Source organism: Paralichthys olivaceus, chromosome 23 (assembly GCF_024713975.1).
Source record: "Paralichthys olivaceus isolate ysfri-2021 chromosome 23, ASM2471397v2, whole genome shotgun sequence".
Taxonomy (NCBI): domain Eukaryota; kingdom Metazoa; phylum Chordata; class Actinopteri; order Pleuronectiformes; family Paralichthyidae; genus Paralichthys; species Paralichthys olivaceus.
Window position 1 is genome coordinate 17,076,478 of NC_091115.1, and position 19,266 is coordinate 17,095,743.

The 19,266-nt window shown below is 40.1% G+C and overlaps 1 protein-coding gene across 5 annotated transcripts in view; it reads left to right on the forward strand.

The window, feature by feature from the left end:
• The window catches only part of mpped1 (metallophosphoesterase domain containing 1), a 69,997-nt gene that overhangs the window by 16,852 nt on the left and 33,879 nt on the right, over positions 1-19,266 (forward strand). For all 5 annotated transcript variants that reach the window (XR_002203266.2, XR_011240192.1, XR_002203268.2 and 2 more), the window contains one exon: positions 9,103-9,328. Coding sequence is in view for 2 of the 5 variants with exons in the window: in XM_020099829.2 (XP_019955388.1) it covers positions 9,103-9,328 (226 nt within the window). In the remaining 3 variants the exon portion in view is untranslated. The remainder of the gene's footprint in view (positions 1-9,102; positions 9,329-19,266) is intronic.

Genomic DNA, 19,266 nt, shown 5'->3' on the forward strand with positions numbered 1-19,266 from the left:
CAGAAGACATTTGGGGGGAGCCTCTGTGGATATAGCTTATGAAATGATTGAAGTCTTTCTCATGATTTCCCCTTCTCTCTCTTTGTCAGTCACAGATTGGTTTTCTGGGTCAGCATCAGTGTATATAATCCACTGTATCCAAACTGTTGCCGAATCTGCATTAGCCCTCTCTTACAAGCAGGAACACACCGCAAATCAGGAGAGTATGATGTGAACTATAGTCTGTATGTGTCAAGCTTTAAATGACTAGATAAATGAAATTAACAAGTTTAAAAAATGTTCCAGTGCTCACATCTGAAATACAAGAATATACAATAGGTTCAGATCTGCTATTAACATATGTACTTAGATGCAGCATGTGTTCACAGCCAGGGTTAAAATAAATCCTGAAGGTGTCTGCTGTGATAACTTCTGACGCACTTCCCCGCTCTATAAGTAAATAAACATTTATGTTCGTGAAGACCAAATTATCTTGTTTTCATCCAGGTCGAGGTTTTAAAATGTGTCTACTATCACTGTGTTTGTGTTTCAGTGTGTGAGTGAAAGAAAGAGAGGTAGAGAGAGAGGGATTGAATGAAGTCATACAGCTCTGCTGTGAAGAAAGATTTGACCAATTTAAGAGAATGATCAGTCATTAAGTGGTGATCAGTGTTGATATTGCGATGATGGCCGAAACCAAATCAACGTATGGGCACTGAGAAGCGTGAACATTGGTCCTTCATATGTGGCCAAGGACGCGTTTCTGTTCTCACAGTGAAAGGATATTGACCACCTCCCAATGTGGTGTTTGTGGTCAGGATCTCAGGACGCATTGAAACCAACCTGTACTTATCACTGACCAATCATTATCCGATATCTCAGTAGGGATGTTAATATCAGCTCCGAACAAGGTTGTAATGTGTATCTGCGTCCACAGTCTGCCGTTCATGTCTTGCTGAGGGCAAGCAGAAACCATGATTTGGCCCTAATTGTATGCTAAAGTTAAATGTTCCAAAGGGATACTTCAGCAATATACTATTACATTTCCATCAAATTTGGGGACCTGCATGAAATACATTAGAAAAAAGAATGATCAAGCAGGAGGCCAAAAAGATTTAAATCCTGTGATTACCCGGCCATTATAGAAAATGGCCAGGTAATCACAGGCTTTCTGTTATAAATGTGTCATCTCCAAGACCAACGTAACAGGAAGTAAAGCCCAAACATGGACAAGAACCAGAAGCTCAAAGAAACACAAGGAAACAGAAGAGATTGACAAGCAACCAGTGAGTGGAAACACAGGGACTGAATACACACAGGTGAAACACAGTTGGGTGGAACAGGTAATCACAAATTTGGGAAACACATTGCTTGTTTTACTTCATAAAAAGAGATGAGGGAAGAAGGAAAAGAACGATGAAGGGATTTGGGTTGGGATGAGCAGAGGGAGGGATGAGGTAGCAAAGTAAAAGAATGCATTTGATTTATATAATTTCAATTCCATTTTGTCTTTATTTTTAACATCATCTATTTCGTTGTTGTGACTGATGGTTAAATATAGTTTGGGACTGGAAATTTCAATTGAATTATATGCATACAACATTCAGTTTTTTGCTGTACTTAGTCTGGACTTAATTCTCTTCATCTTTGATTGATGTCTTGGCATTTTCCATTGACCTGAAGGTCATAATGGAGGGATGATGAAAAGGATTAAAGGATATGAAGCTAAGGTAAATTCAAAGCACCTTAGAGAGAGATGAGAAAAGTCAGGGAGAACATGAATTCTGGGGATAAGTCATCCGTGGAGAAAATAGGCTGAGCATGGAAAACAAATGCTGAGAAGGTTAGGAGTAAGGCCTTTGACTAACATAGGTACATGGGAATGGAAATAAGAATGACATTTAATTAGAATGAAGGCTAATGTCTTATATTGTTGATGAGGGCTCAGTACAAATGCTTCTTAGTTGTTGGGAGGGAATGCCTTTCCCTTACTAGAGTCTAGATGTTGAGCTCTCTCACGAGACAAAGAGAACACGATGGGTTGACCAAATAAATGCAGGCTCATCAGATGATTGGATGATCCCTCTCCTGAGTAGTTCCTTTCACGTGAAACACTGAGCCTCTGACTGCGGGTTTTTGTTGGTCAAAAGCAAAATAGCTTTCTTCTGCTTGAGATAGCAATGTGCTAACAATGTGCACGTTCATTTCAAGACCAGCGTGTCCATGAGTCCAATAGTGAACGGAAACATCTGCAGCAATCTGAAGTGTTGTGCTTGCTGCCATTTTGAGCTGGTTATAAAGAATGCCCAAAGCTGTGTTTCTTAAAATGTTATTGTTAATCGTGAATCTAAGGTGAGAACCCCAGATAAGGCACCTAAATAGTAATTTATCAACCCTGGAATGAGAGAACAGTATAGAAAAAAGCTCCAGTTGTCCTCAATTCCACTAAATCTTGACTGTCATAGTACCTTTTCAACATATCAAGATGGATCTGGACTCCAAACCATCTCTGCTTGCAGATGCGTTACCATATGATGATAAATTAGCGTTGACAAGACCATAAAGGTAATGCACTGCACAGGGGTTGTAGTCTAGCACCGGCTAAATGTGGCATCAATATGAATCCATTTTTAAATTAGACATGGGGCAGATGGCTGGTGGCCAGTTCTTTAATCCATCAGCATTCGTCAGAAGCCCACGTTGTTGGTTCTGAAAGTTGCAGCTTAATCTTCAGCCACATTATCCTGCAGGCGACGTCGTCACACTGAATGTGGAAGTGGAGCAGACAGGATGAAAGTGACAGAGATGGTGTGTAGGAGAGAGAAAGAGAAGAAAGAGACCACCTACAAGGCGTCTTGATGATGCGCTGATCTGTCTTTGTCACTGTTGCTATGCGTGTGTGTCTTTTGCTTGTGTGCGTAATGTATTATCCACAGTGGGGACATTGTGAAGTGTTGGGAGGTGCTGTTTTACGCAGATAAAATGTGTGTTTTGGATGCGAAGCTCAGTAGGTGGTGTTTGTGTACGCTGGCTTATAATTGCTGGTTGTCTTTATTTTGTGTCTGCTTGTACGAGTGTGTGTACAGGTCTGTTTGTGTGTGCGTGATGAGACGTAGCAGTGTGTGGGTGGTGAGTTAAATGAAACAAATGAGTCCTAAGTTTGAGGTGGGAAGCTCGAAGTCTAGCTGCTTCTCCTCCATCATTCGTCTCTACCTTGTTGCGTGTCTATCCCTTACTCACCTCTCATCCTCTCTTTTTCCCTTCTTTATGTGACACGTTACTTTTTTCTCGCACATCTGGTCTTCCCCCTCTGTCTCGTACAAACACGCACATGCACACACACGCTGCAAAGGAATTAGGACTGATCCGAGCTGAGTCGAGCTTGTCTGTATTTGAACATCAGTGCCATTGCTTTTGAAGCTTCCCTTTGAATTATGGCATTTCTGTTTGTGCACACACAGATAAAGACCAGCTGAGGCTGCACTGTGTTCTATATATAAAGAAGACATACATAAGCTGTATACACACATCCACCAGCATATGGGCTTTAAAACCACACACACACACACAAATATATATAACAATTTTGGTTTGTTTGTGTTGTGGCCTTCATTTCTTTTTACCTTTTTATAACAATAACAATATCTCAGTAATGAATTATTATATAAATTGTGCCTATCCAAAGTGCTGCTCATTGTGGAAACTGTTGGGTTTCTCTATATTAATACGCTTTCAAGGTCTTGACCTTCTATGGAAAGTGCCTTGAGATGATGTATTATTATGATTTGGCGCTATCCAAATAAAATTGAATTGAATTGAATTTCTCTCAGCGATGATAACATCATTAATGTAACTTTTGAGGTTGTTCTAGGTGGCATTAGTAGAATGTAGTCAAAAATGCCTGAAATGGAAACCTGCACACATGAGGAGAGCAGACTTACCTCTGGTCTGGTGTTGTTTTGTTGGACACTTTAGTCATAATTCTATCACTCATTTTCTCACTTTGTTTCTCTGATTGCTAAACTGTATTTCTTGCCCTTCACACTTCATTTTAGGTCTGTTGCAGAACAAAAACAACACAACACCTACTCACAATAACTATTGATATGTCTTATTATAATTACTGAACTTAACAGGTGTTGCTGCTGTGTTTATTCAACAAAAATAAATATGAGAACTAGCAGTCTGACTTTAGTTTCAGAATTCTTATTCAAGTCAGAATTCTTTTATCACATCCCCCTAATCTTCTCCAGTTTAAATGCATGCACTCATACTGACAAACACAGGGCCAAAGATGTCATCATTTTGAGTTGGGAAAGGAAAATACTGTATGGCCCCTTTTTCCCTGTTACTATGCAAACACACTCTCTCTCTCATTCACTCACTCACACACACAAACTTTGTTAAGCAGTACGTTTTGGCAACTAGTTTTACGTCTCCTCGTCCACACACTTATGAATTAAGGCAGGAAGGAAATTTGTGGCTTTTTTGTTTCTGCGCGCACACAAACACACACACATGAGCACATGCAAACACAATGGGCAGCAATCCCCCTGTACACGCCAGAGCTTTGAGCAGGGTAGGGATTTTCCTCTTCAAAGAGCAGACCACCCATTGCCAGAACAACGACGGCCAAACTTTGAAAGATTACACTCTTTCTCACACACACACACACACATGCACACACACACAGCCTGTAAAGCCTGCATTATGTACATTATTCATAGACGTACAAGCACATGCAGTCATATGGGTTCATACATACCAGTGCAACCCCAACGATCACATAGTGCGTATACCTGCATGCTTTATGTGGCACCTCTACACCCCCTTTCACTCTTTCTTCACGCACACACACACACACTGCCTTGTGGAACTCACGGGAGAAAGGACGTTTTTGTGATGATGGTCACACACACAGTGAAGTGCGTGACCTGAGGGGGCAGCTGCTTGACAAATGCGCAAAGACAGTGGGCAGGAGGGGATCTGCGAACCAGAACACAATGTGGAGGGACAGAAGGAAAGAAATCCAGCTGTTTCCACTCCGAGAAGCAGCCGTACTGTCTCACTCAGGACTGTCCCATGATTTCCTCCAATCTCTCCCATGCTCACTTGCTCAATTAGTTTATTTTTCTTCTTCTTTTGTCCGTTTTTGATGGAGCTGTCTGCCTTGTGTTGTCGCTGATTCTCTCACATGCAAATTAAAAGTATTTGTTGCTTTAAAGCAGCCTTTTGAATTCAAAGACAAAAGATAGCGGGGCTACAAAGAGCACCCTGCGTGTTGGGGTGTTGGCGCGTGGGGGACTGTCGCTCCAAATGTTTAGACCCCCCTTCACACACACACGCAGGCACACACACACACACTCACACACACATGCAGGCACACACACACACACTTCAACCCACATCCTCTCCTCTTTTCTTCTTCTTTTCTTCTATCTTTTGTCACAGAACCAACAAATTAATTTGATGGAAAAATTATCTTTTTGTGAATGACTTGTTCTTTGTGCACAAGCACAATGAAAGACTGTATTGTTCAATTCCTTTCATTGTGAATTGCCATTATTTTCATATTGACAAACAGCGGTTGGCTTGCACGGAGAATTTTGACAAACAGATGCACACACTGGCTGCTTTTAGTCGTATTCATGACGCTCTGTTAGCGGTAGTTGGTATTCACACCTTGTAATGTTGTTATTCTCTGGAAAAGTTTCAAAAAATTCATCCATGAAATTGAAAATTAATTCTGTAAAATAAAAGTGTGTGTGTGTGTCTGTCTGTCTGTATGTGTGTGTGTGTGTGTGTGAATGGGGGTATTTGTGTCCAGCTGGTGGATTTTATATTCCTCCCTGCACTATATTTCTCTCAGTTTACTGTAGGCCGTCAAACTTCATAGGGGAAAAACTGCTCACGATGCAGAATTTCTGAAGAGACAGATAGTGTTTATTTGTTGGTTAATGTATGAACATCTTATTCCTTCAGTGTCTTCCTCACGCTCATTTACTCGCACTAGCCTTTCATATTCGGCCTTTATCTGGTGATCTTATCCTGAGCAGATTTCACTGCTGCTTTTCCTTTGAATTCCAATGTTTTTTTTGCATATTTGCAAATCAAGGTAAATATACATTAATGTTGTACTGTTGGATATAAAGTGTCTTAGTTAACTTGATGTGAATTTACATATAGCATGTAACGTCTCAGACTTCAGAGACTGCACATGGTAGTTTCCTCTTGGCCTTACTTCATTATTCTTTTAATTTCGTAGACTTTGCACTTTTGCCATGTATGCAGCCTCGGCTCTGTCCAGTGTTCATCTTGACATCACTCCCAGGTCTCCAGGATGATGCAGCTACTTGGCTTATTTCCAGGTGAGCCTTCCAGAAGCTGCCACAGTCATCAGTAAGGCTGCAAAGAAAATTGGACAACAGTCTCAGTCAGGCTGTCTAATAATCCTAAACTAATTGCATCTCTTTCTTAAGGTTAATATCTGATCAATTAATCAGATGACTAGGTGCTATTTAAAAAGGGTCGCTCGTTGTTACTGAAAATGATCTCTTCCTGGTTCCTCCTGTTGTTTCTCTCTTTTAAATTCCCCCCCCACAAATTCACATTTAGTTCTCTCTTGGTAATCTCATCAACAGCAGAAGAACAAACTTACTAATTTACGTAAGTAGATGGTAAAAAAAAGAGGTAGATATTTTTCTCAGGACTTTGTAGAGACTAAAATCTAACAGGAGTTAATATTGATCTTACATTCATTAAGTGGACACAAACAAATGTCCTTGATTGATTGATCATGTAGCTCTGTCTGCTGTGTATATTAGCCAGTGCACTAAGAACAACAGTATAAACGTAGTGTAGTACTATGGTGATAATGTGTTGGTGTTGTGCATTCAGTTTATTCCACTATATCACCAAATAGCAAAACAGTTTTAACTTTATTATCAGCCATATGATATTAATATAATGTATTAAATATGTATTTGATTCTGTTCTGATGCACCAACAAAGAAATATGGATAATGTATAGGTAGATTAAATTTAGCTGGATCCATGTCCCTGCAGTAAAACTGTAAAAGGTAATGTCCAAAAGATAAGATGCTAATTTGCTAATGATTTAAAGTCAGCCTCAATGTTTTTTTTATTTCCTTGAAAGCAAATTAAACAGTATGGAAGTATTGAACCACTGAATGACTACTCCAGTGTGTTAAGAGCTCCATAAAAGCTGGGCGTTGGTTACAAAAGTCTAATTTACTGTGTATAACCCTAACCCATAAAATGTAATATTTACCTGATCATTTCTGTATTTCTTTAGGATATTCTTTTTTTCTGTTTGGGGGAAAAATAAAATAGAGTGCAGATGTGAAACACATTAATTGTCGTTGATCCATTAGTCATTCAGGAAATGCACTTTGATCCGAGAGACAGCAATAAACTCACTGAGTGCTCAGGTCTCCTGTAACGTTCCCGGTCGGTTGGAGATAATGATAATTTTTTTTGGGGCTTGGAGTGAAGTATTCTTTCAACCTTGGTTAATTTGAGGACAAGTGAGCAACACTACTTCAAATGCCAAAGTCTGATGAAGAAGAATCAAAAACATCTTTTGATGTGCGGTGGCTTGTGCGACCATGTGCCTTTCTGTACGTGCCGCCCCTCGTTTATGAGGCTTTTTTGGTGTCTACTTGACAACTAAACACAAGCCCTTCTGCCAAACAAATGAGAACGGTGCTAGGGAGAGGGGGCGGCCCGGGCCCAAACTGCAAAGATGGGCACTCTTTGACAGCTGCTTTCATCTTGTTATTATTCCTCCTTCACACTCAAGAATTTTTGGGCTTCCTAAAGTGCTGTATTTCTGTCGCTTTCTCCTTCCTCCCCTTTTCTAACCCTCCACTCTTTCTCTCTTTCTGTCACCAGGCTGTGATTGGCTGTTGTGACAGAGCCATCGCCAGGCTGTCAGCCTCTTCTAAAGCTCACTTTAATTAGTCCTTTTCACTCACATGACACGCTCATGCACAGATGCGCGCAAACTCGCACACACACGGGAAAGTCACTCACACGTAGTCTTGCTGACACACAAACCAATGTGCTCAGCTACGTGCCACGCCGACCTGACTAATAAAAAAAGTAACTCTCCGTCACCCATAATAACGGACGCAGCAGACCCAAAGATGTTTGTCAGTGTTCGTCTCTCTGTTTCCACCACAGAGCTTTGAAAACATGTATATTTGCGAAGGTCCAGCTGCTGCTGGGTTTGATAGGCGCTGATCAATCGCACGCCGCGCTCTGCCAGGCTCTGAATAGCCAATTAAAGCCATTGAGACAGAGGAGAGCATGGGGGATGAAGGAGTGGGAGTTTGATTTGAGAAGGATGATGAAAGAGAAAGGAGTAAAGATGCAGCAGCGGTTGCCATAATTGGTAAATGTTTAATATTCTGTGTCCTAAACTTCATAGTGATCACTCTCTGTTCATTCCTTCCTCATCATTCCTCCAGATATAGATTCCCTGTTGGATGCGCTCAGCTATGCTTCCATAAACAGAAGACAGCAGTGCAGTGGGTTGCGACCTTGACTGATGGAGGGAAGCTAAGACAGATGTACAGATTTGCTAGAAATGAAGGGGAACAAAGGGAAAGCCTTGTCGCGTGTGAATGCCAAGCCGTCTGGGGTGGGATTCACGTCGTCCTCGATTTTCCCTCTTTACTGTCTCTCCCCACGCCGCCTGTCACCCATCTCCTGCTCATTTACTTTCTCTCACCCCCCTTCATCTCATACCTTTGTCCTTCCTGTCCATGCCCCGATTGTCCCATTCCATTTTTATTTCCTCATTTCCCTGTCCTTCATCCTCCATCCTTTTCTTCTTTTCTTTCTTTTACACCTCTCACTTTCCACCCCTCCTGTCATTTTTAGATATCTCCACCCTTTGCCTCTTGCATCAAATTTTGCGTCCTAATTATTCTAATAATTCTCCTTGTCCCTCCCCAATCACCCTATCTTCGATTTGGTCTCATTTTCCTGTCTTACCTTTTTCTCTCATTGTTGTCCTTCTTCTTTTCCCTTCTTTCCCCACTTCTCTTTCCTTCCTTTCACTCCTATACAACCCCCTCTCCTCCCCTGCTATTGTAGGTACCCTGCCCTACGACATCAAGATAGTAATTGCTGGAAACCATGAGTTGACCTTTGACCAAGAGTTTATGGCTGACCTGATCAAGCAGGACTTCTACTACTTCCCCTCAGCCTCCAAGCTGAAGCCGGAGAATTATGAGAATGTCCAGTCGCTGCTCACTAACTGCATCTACCTGCAGGATTCTGAGGTCACGGTCAGGGGCTTCAGGATCTACGGCTCCCCCTGGTGAGTAATTACTTACTACACTACTGCACTGCACTCAAAAGCACCTTATACTGCAGCTACTAAAGAAGTTCTTGTTTATGTTTTTCTGCTTTCATTATTTTTATTGTCACTAGTTTCTTCAAAAGTGAAACCTTCTTGTGGTCAGCCATACAGTCTTATATTTCATCTTGCAACTATGGAAACTCAGAGGGGTCATTTCCTGGCCATAGTATTGAGAGTGGTCATTGAAACCTCATTGTAGCAGTTTTAACTGTAACTAATGATTCCAGGTTTCTTAGGCTGGAGTCCTTGCTCATTGCTTTTATGTGAGCAAGGTTGGTTTCAGGCTTTTCCCTTTGTGTTTACAATAAATATTTCCCATAGGTGACCACAGCCAACTCCTGAAAGCAATTCCCTGTAAAAGGTCAAACTGTACCGATTGTGTCTTACAACACTGCATCATTTGATGTGCATCATTTAATAGCTGTATAGCACACACCAGACATACCATACAGACAGATGACCTTTGACCCTGGGGAAAATGCCAATTATTTGTCATCCCAACAACAGTGTCTACTCCTTGTGGTGGGTTGTACCAGTGTTTGTTATCCTTTTGAGTTCATTTGGTGTTGTGTACTTTCAAAAAGCATTTCTCAACAAGACTATATAATCATGCTAGAGATAGATACTACAGATACTACAGAAAGAATCTCACTGTCCACAATACTGAGCTTGGTGCTTCCTTGTGTGTAGAAATATATATGTATGACTATATGAACTGAAGTCAAATATAAAAGGAAATAATTGGTTAAAGCCAATTATAAAAGGCAATCATCTAACCACATGTTTATCTTCCTATAGATATTGTTGGAGGGTTTAGCACAGTTTGACAATGATACAGGCTTTCAGTGCATCTAGTTTAAAGACCTTTATTATTTCAGTTTTTATATTTTAGATATTTCTAAATTATTTGTATCTAGTGAAATAATCACACGACCAATCTCAGGCTACTTTGCATTTCACCACAGAAAACTGTACACTGTAAATACTGAGGGGAAGAATGGGGCTTAAAAGTGCAGTCATTTCAAAAAGAGGAGACAGAATGAGAATGTAAGCATGAGAATTTGAATGAATACTTCCAGACCCCTTCTCCCGTTTTTACTGAGCTCTAAATCTGTCTCAAAAGCCCCTCCCTACATCTCTGCAGTGTGCGTACAGGATAGTAACGAGAACAACGACAGAAAACATCAGACAGCCTGGGCATTTCTCAGTGACATTTTTTTTCAAATGCAATAAACAGTGCTAACCACCAGCAACAGTTATGATGAAAAAGTTATCAAACGATCTAATGTTACAAGTGCTTCATTATGGTAACAGCAGCTGCTGGCTGGGGTAGTTGCCTGTGAAGCAGACTTGTGGCTAACTCATACTACGCAGTAAACCATTGCAACAACACTGGTGTGCAAAAACAAACTCAAGCCGTTTTCAGAAATTTCCCGAGGATGATAACAGATGATAACAATAATCATCACAGAGAACTGCCCTACTGAGTGAAAGGGTTACTGCGCCTTTTACCATCTTTTTAATTATTGTGTAACAGCATTTTTTTGTGGTTGGTGGTTGTTTCTCAGGAATTACTTTAGTAAAGCTCCTGAAGCAACTCACTCAATCACTGAAGATTTGAGCTGGACTGAGAGAGTGTGGGATAAAGTGCAGCAAGGGTCAAGATTTTTATATCGTGCTTTCGTCCACATTTGTTTGTTGGTTACCTCTGCCGAGGAGGTGTTTTGTTTTTTCCATTTGTTTGTTTGGTTGTTAGATTAGGTACAACCCATTCGATTTTGGTGCAGATCTGGATCAGGAGACAGATCCAGGATAGCTTTTTCTTTTTAACATAGTCAGCATTTTCGTTGATTTATAGGAGAATAATTAATGGATAAATGGATTAGAAAAAACAGGCAAGATTAGGGGACTGATAGTTATGAGTGTGTACAATTTAGCGCTGTGTGTGTGTGTGTGTGTTTGTGTGTGTGTCTCATCGTGGGAACTGTTGGGTTTCTGTAGGATTTCAAACTTAACATATTAAGTGTCTTGAGATAATGTAAGTTATGATTTGGTGCTATACAAAAAAATACATGAAATTGAATTGAATTGTGTAGCAGCCTGAAGTTGTCCAACAGGAAGATGGATCTGGGAAAGAAGAGGGGAGAGACATAGAGGAAATCGAGAAATAGCAAGGCAGCAGGAAAGTGAAACAATTCATGGAGGCCATGAGACAAAGGAGATGTATAGGAAAGAAATGGAAGGAAGGAGGAAAAGACAGAGAGACAGTGGGAGGGAGATTGAGGAGGAAATCTTCTTATTCATATTCACTGGCTGGTGTAATGGGCACATAAGCTGACGTGTGTGTGTGTGTGTGTGTGTGTTTGTGCGTGCCTAAGGGTGTTTTCACATGAGCTCCAGCTGGAAGCTCTATGCCCCCCACCTACAATTTCTGTTCCCTTCTTTTTTCTTAATTCCATACCTTGTCTGTCTCAGCTTCCTTTGCTTCATTGCGTCCTTTAGTCTTTCTTTTTCTTTTCCTCTTTCCATCTTTTCTTTCTTCCTTCATCCTTATCTGTCCCTAGCCCACACCTCCCCAGTCTCACACACACACACACACACACATACCTCTTCCATTCTTCAACAGAAATAATGGGACAACGCCTGTTCTGGTCCCTCCATCACCATGGCGATGCCAGGCTGGCACTGCTTTATGGCCTGCTGTTAACCCACATCTCACTGCACCACCAGCACCTCCCAACCGTCTGACCTCCTGATTATCTGAGTAGTAATCTGTCGTCTGTCTGGGATAAAGAATATGACACCAGAGGAAATGTATTCAATAGAAATCCAATAATACTCATATGATACAACCCTGCCATCCTATTTAATAGAGTCATATGATTTATTCTTTTTGCTATTACTGGGGGGTCAATAGCATTTTGTCATCAATTATTCAGTATCAGCTCTGTTAATCAACCCATATTCTTTCAAATTCCTATGCATCATTTTAACTACAGCTTTTATCATTTGCAAGAAAAAAAAGTTATAATAAATAAACTTCTGAACTGAATTCAAACCTGGAATTAGCTTTTTCGAAATGAAGAAGACAAGCAATGATGCATAATCTGTACCCGGGGCTTGCAGATAAAGGAAACCAACTGTGGTCACCTGTGGAAAAGTCCAGTGTATTGTCGACCCTGACCTCCCAACACAGAATATGCCACTCTTCCTCCTTCCTCATTCTCTTCCATCATTAAAGCACATATTATAGCAGCTAGAGGTTAATTCACAGTTGATTGTGTAGACGTGAACTGTCCATGTTATCTTTGTGTTGTCGATCATACTCATCACTTAATGTACTGCGTGTGTTGAGGTCATACTGAAAATACAGAGACATATTTGATCATTTTTACAAATCGCACTGGTGGACTTCCTGCTGTGTGTAATGCATTTGGATACAAAGAGAGTTTGAGTAACAGGCCACTGATTGGTCACACATGATGCATTCAGCAAGTTCACTGCTAACTTTTTCTTTCTGAAATGCAAAAACAAAAACAGAGTCCACTCATATAGTGGAGAATCATGTTTCCCTACTCTCACGATGTTCTTGGCTAGCAGGAACCAATTAAAACAGACAGTAGCCACATTTTTATTTTAGCTATTTTGGAATCTGTCTTCCCCGTCTTTTCTCCATCAGTCTGTCAAATTGGATCTCATTTTCTTCTATCTGTCTGTCACCTCTTCTCACTCTCCATCCTGTTGTCTGACACTGTATTCATAAGTTCCCTTCTCCTTGTCTTTCTCCATCTGGCTTCACGGGCCATCCCTCAGTCCTACTTCCCATTTTCCGGCTGGGGCACGTCACCCAACCCACTTACCTGAACTGTAGATCCTGCTTGGTCCTTACCCTCCGAACCCCACCCAATTTGCAAATCAGAGGGATGGCTTTGGAACACTGCTCTACTCTCTGCTCCTAATGCTGATGTGAATCTACAGATCATTGGTCTCAGATATATCACACAGCCACCAGATAGGAAGGACAAGTCACAAGCGCGAGTCTGTCTGTGTGCGTCTTTCAAGTGTAAGAGCCCAAAACGAAGGGATACAGTAGGACTGCTTGGGAATTCACCAATGCTGTCCTGTATTAATGATGCAGCTACAAACACATGTTCAGTCACACTCAGAGTGGAAACTGATCAAACACATTGAGAGTGGTTGTGTGTGCTTGATGTGAGTGGCTGCAGACAAAGTACATGTTACTCAGTGGTTTCATTGGGAGTCAGGTCACTGTGACTTCTTTCTCTATATCTCATGAAGATACTTACTGCTGCTCATCCTTACTCTGACTGGGAGAAGCAGCACATGAGACCACTTTTTTTGTGTTTCATTTACACTATGACAATTAACGACTATTTAATTTAAGTAATGGACAATGCAAGGTGCTGCTGTCCTGCTGTTGTCCTACAGAACAGGTTTGACCTATATTTTCTTCTTCCCTTTAGCATTTCACACTTGGCTAGAAGTATTATACTTGATTGTGAGTCCTCCTCAAAGAGACCTATAATATCCCGTCAGTTTTTTATTGTTTGTGTGCTGGATGTTTTGTACAAGGACTTTTTATAAACGGTCTAGGGTGCAGAGTGAAGTTAGAAAACTTTGTGTTTATCACACCTGGTTTATCTGCAATTAAAGGGATAGTTAACCAAAAAATGAAAGTTCACACATTATCTACTCACAATAAGCTGATGAAGGGGTGGATGAAGTGTTTGAGTCCGCAGAACACTTCTGAAATCTCAGGGATAACCTTAGTTGCAGCACAATCCAATACAATTGAAGTCAATGGTGGCTTACAATTCAGACGTAATAAAAGAACTGAAAAAACATGACATGCCTCCATACTGCTCGTGTGGTGTCAGTCAAGTGTCCGCAAGCCCCAACATTCATATTCGACTCGAAACAACATCATTTACACCGTGTTTTAAGCCTGAATGTCCACTGATATCTTCCTATGAGGTGCATTCACACCATCACGTGGCTACGTCCGCTAGCTTAGCCACTTCTAGTGGACTTCTAGGCTTAAATCATGTTGTAAATAACCTGGTCCAAGTCGCACATGAATGTCGGGGTCTGGTGTGATCGGATCGCTATCTGATCTGAGTGCCTTCACACCTGTACTTGTAGCGTTCCAGTAGTGTACACGGTCACATGTAACAATAATAGACTCAATCCTAGAATGACTGTAAATGTAAGTTCAGTTGAATATTTTTTGCGCAAAATATAAAATACACGGAGACAATTCTCCCATTAATGAAACAATTGTGTATGGTTTATTTACTAGTTAATATTGAGCTACCTTCCGTCTTTCTTTTGCTGGACTGACTGAAAAAAATCCACTATTCCAATGAAATATTCACACAGAAAGTACATAATAGTTTCACCGGCTGGTATCACAGATCTTGAATGCTTAGTATCTCAGAACTACTCTCTACTCATAATTTAACAACTAAGATTCTCTGCAGCAGAAACCAATCTGGCAACCTTGGCAGATGACATCTGAGTCATTATTAATAATGAGCTGCATGGCCGGGACACGCAGTTTTACACATTCATAGATCTGCTCCTCCACCAGCACAAACACGAGCCATGAGTATGCGCTGCCCGCTCTATGCAATTTTTTCATCAGTCACCAATTAAGACCCTCATGTCGTTCAGAACCAGGAGTGAAAATATGCAGTAGCCTTCATCACAATGATAAGTCCTTTTCTGAATATATTGCATTGTTGTGCATTTTCTTAAACTATGTCCTGTCTTGTTGTGTTTAAACTTTCCACACTTGATAATATTCTGTTGGCCTTAAGATGCTCAGATATATGATAACAGCCAGAACACCACAGGGTTACAATTTGTTGTCAGGCCCAATAATAATCATTTAAAGGTACAGTGTGAAAAATTCTAGTGATCTCTAGTGTTGAAATTGCATGTTGCAGCTGAACACCTCTCACCTCACCCTCTCCTTCCAAACATGAAAAAGAAACAGTGTTAGACTTTAATTGTCATAAAAACTCAAAAGATGTTTAGTTTGTCCAGTCTGGACTAATGTAAAAAACATGGTGGCCTCTGTAGAGATGTAAATATAAAGTATTTAAATATAAAGGGCCTTTTCTGGGGTAAAGAAAACTACAATTCATACAATTTAGATGAAACAAACTAGTGAAAACATCATGACGATTATTCTACATTACATTTCTGCTAAAAGTTCCCCTTTACCTAAATCTTACACACTGGACCTTTAAGCTTATTAAATGTATTTGCTAGTTTTTATCATTTTTATGATAATAAACTTCCTGATTTGTGAGATTTTTTTATTATCTGGCCTGTAGGTTGGACAAAACAAGCCACATGAATATGTGATTAGCAACGAAATTAGTTATCAGAGGTGCTGATAATGGAAATAGTGGAATTTATCAGATAATATTGGTATGCTGGAATGATATTGTATGTAGTCAAGGTAATTATTATTATTTTTTTTTTTTATTGTTATATTTTATTAATCTTTTTACTAAATGCACCTTTCAGTGGTGGCTGCTGTGATTTCGCCATGCTTCATTTTGTGATGACATTCTATTCTATTATAATTTAACTCTCTAAGTATCCTGACATGTCTGAGGTGAGACCAGTTTCAGAGAAATGTGCGATCCTCTTCGACTTTTTTATAGATCATTTTAGTGTCCTAAAGAGGATAAATCGTCAACCAACAATAACTAAACTATTTGTTGCTTGGCTTGGGCAGTCACAGCTGTAGCCCTGAACATTTATTTCTTTAGCCCCAAGTAATATGCCAGTTGCCACTTTTCACTGGTTTGCTATGGAACTGAGTGGTTAATGCGAAAAGAAATCCCTGCTCTTAACAGGGACACCGTCAGATGAAGGCTCGTTAAATTAAGTAAAACTACTTAAAATACTTCTTAGTGCAGTACACGTTATTAACATGAATGCTTGAAATTGGTGGTTTGTTTGACCTGTGGTAATGCTGGTTACAGCTTTCTTTCTGAAACTCAAATTGTGAATAATACATGTGCATTATAATTTGAAGATTGACAGCTTCTGTCATACACTCCGGAGCCTACTTCAGAATTTCTCCTTGTCATTAGTGAGCCCACCTCAAACAGGCCTACAATATACTGTCACTTCTTTTTTTTTTGCATGCTGGACGTTGTGTTGCTTTTATACAAAGTCTGTGGTGCAGAGTGAAGTTCGAAAACTTTGTGCTCATCCTAGTTTATCTGCAGTGAAGTCAGCTATTTCAGAGGTTTGTAAGCAAGCGATACAATCTTCAGACCCAAAATCAACTCAAATTAAAAAATGAGCAACTCACACATCTGAAATTACTAAAATGCTTTTTCTAAGATGTCAGAAGTTTAAAAAGGTTGGTTACCACTGGTGTAGTCTCTCACTATATGTTGTATTTTAAAATCTAATACCAGCAGATTTATTGCTTAAAATCTTTATTTTAAAAGTAATTAAAGCTGTCAGAGTAAAGGAGAATTCAAAATATTATAGATTCACAGTGCAGTGATGAACTGGATGTTCTTCTCTTAAGGTGTCTGGTGAACAAAAATAATCTTGATTATTTTATTCATAAATTGATTTTCTACCAGGGGCTTTATAACATCTAATTGAAACCTGAATATTTGGTAAAACTCACAGGCCTGCCTGGCATAAATTCAGCATAAATTCAACTCATGTTCAATTTCCCATGTTTATAACAAACCAAATTTCATTAAACTCAATTTAAAATTAAGTGTGTTGCAGTCAGATATTATGGTCAAATATGCATCATTATATATTTTCATTTGCAGATCTTGACCTCTCCAAAATGGCAATGGTATAGACACATCGTGGACAATGAGGCATCTACTTTTCTATATCTATATAGTTCACAAGCTGTCCCAGACTGTATGGTTTTGTCTCTAAATGACGAGTAGGAGGACTCGACATGGCCCTTAATGTAATTTTGTGTTTTCTTAATAGAATTTCAAAAACAAATAAACCCAGAAATATAAAAAGTCAGCTGCTCAAATACATAATTGAAACAGTACATTTATTGGGGACTACCTTCAGAGACAGATTGATTTATTTGGGGACGCAGGACAATGTGTGTCTTTTTAATGGATGGAAACAATACATGTCAGTAGGTTTAGGGTCTTTTCGACTGAAAATAATGTAAACCCCCCTCCTTCAAACATTTAAATATCCAGCTCATGACAGCAGACATGTAAGAAAACCTTGATTTGAGATGGGTGGGTCTGACAATGCATTGACAAATAGAATTTTATTGGAAACTCCTCGTAACTTTGATGAAAACACGTTAAAGACTTTATGAGGGACATTTTGTAGGGTCAAGATATAGATATTTAATTTAGGAAGTGCAGTTCATTGGTTGAGAGCTCTTTTCTCATCATGTCTCATTTTGTCTTTAAGTACTTCTGCTGAACACAGCAGGAAGGTGGAGTCGTTTGGCCGAGACACGGACAGACGCAGAGCGCGAGAGAGGATAAGCAGGGGGCAGATGAGGAGAGTGAGGGAATAGTGTGCATGTTCATCGGTACTAATGGGTTAAATCTCTTTAAATGTTTATAATGATGGTCTCTGAGGAGTGTAAGACGGGCAGGGGAGAGGCACGGCTCGTTCACAGACACACAAACAGACAGGGATGAGAGACACAAAGTCGTCTGTTTGTTGATGGGGGATTTGTGCGGAGCGACAGGGGAGAGAAAGTGAGAAACCCTTTTTTCTTCTTTAAATGAAAACGGCAGAAATGTATCACTCCCCACCGCTCCGCGCGGAATAATTAAGGACAGAGATGCAAAAGACTCTTTAATTAGATTTTTTAATTATTGAGGATTCACTTCTCCTTCTATAGTGGCCCAATTAAGAAAGCTCATCAAAAACTAAATAGATGAAGAGAGACCATTTTCTTCCTCCTCTTCCTCATCCTATCTGCCCCCCTTCTTTCTCCTCTTCCTCCTCCCCCTCTTCCTCCATCTCCTCTGCCTCTGCTCCTTCATTTGACAGAAATGGACTACCTGTGTTAGGTTCGATAGCTTGTCCTCGCTGATGAGCGGGAAATGGAAGGGACTCTCACCGACTTTAATTAACTTTCTTGTTTTCACGGCTTTAGTGGAAGTAAAAGTAAAAGGCAGGAGAATGGAGGGGTGGAATGGAAGAGGTAACATGCAGTTGTAGAATGCCAAGCTTTTCCTTTAATGATAATGAGTCTAATAATGATGGCGATGGCATGAAGGTAATTTGACCTTCTTTTTCTTTGCCAAGCTTCAAGGGTTTGCTGAGAGACTTCACAGGAGTTGAATGATGGAGAGAAAGAATGACTGAACAACAAATGCAACTTTTTAAAGGACTCTGTTAGTGGCGTTCCATGTTTTAGCCCATTAACTACAAACTGTGCTTGGTTTACATTATTGCCAACCACTTTACGCGATCAGTTGTTTGGCTGGTTTTCTCCCTTCCAGGCAGTCATTGGTTTCACTTGAGGATGCTAAGGAAATCAACTTGGAGATAGGAATCCATCAGAGTGAACATTTAGTGACCTTTGTTTAATTCTGTCATCGTCAGTAATGAGGTTGGTAAACAGGCAAGTTTAAGAAAAGCCTGAGATTTGAGAGTCTTTCTAAAATATTTCTGTTTTAAAGTCTGTGTGACCTCACGTGCAGCTTAGACTTCTGTTTTGATGGGGTTTAAAAAAGGCCCAAGTAATGCTGATGTTCATTATGATACACATCAAACTGTGCTTTACCAGAATGATGTATTGTCCACAGCTTTTTCGACAATGACACTGAGCATTGTAAATCTATCCGTGCTGAAACTGCTTGATTGATTCCACTGTACAATCGCTT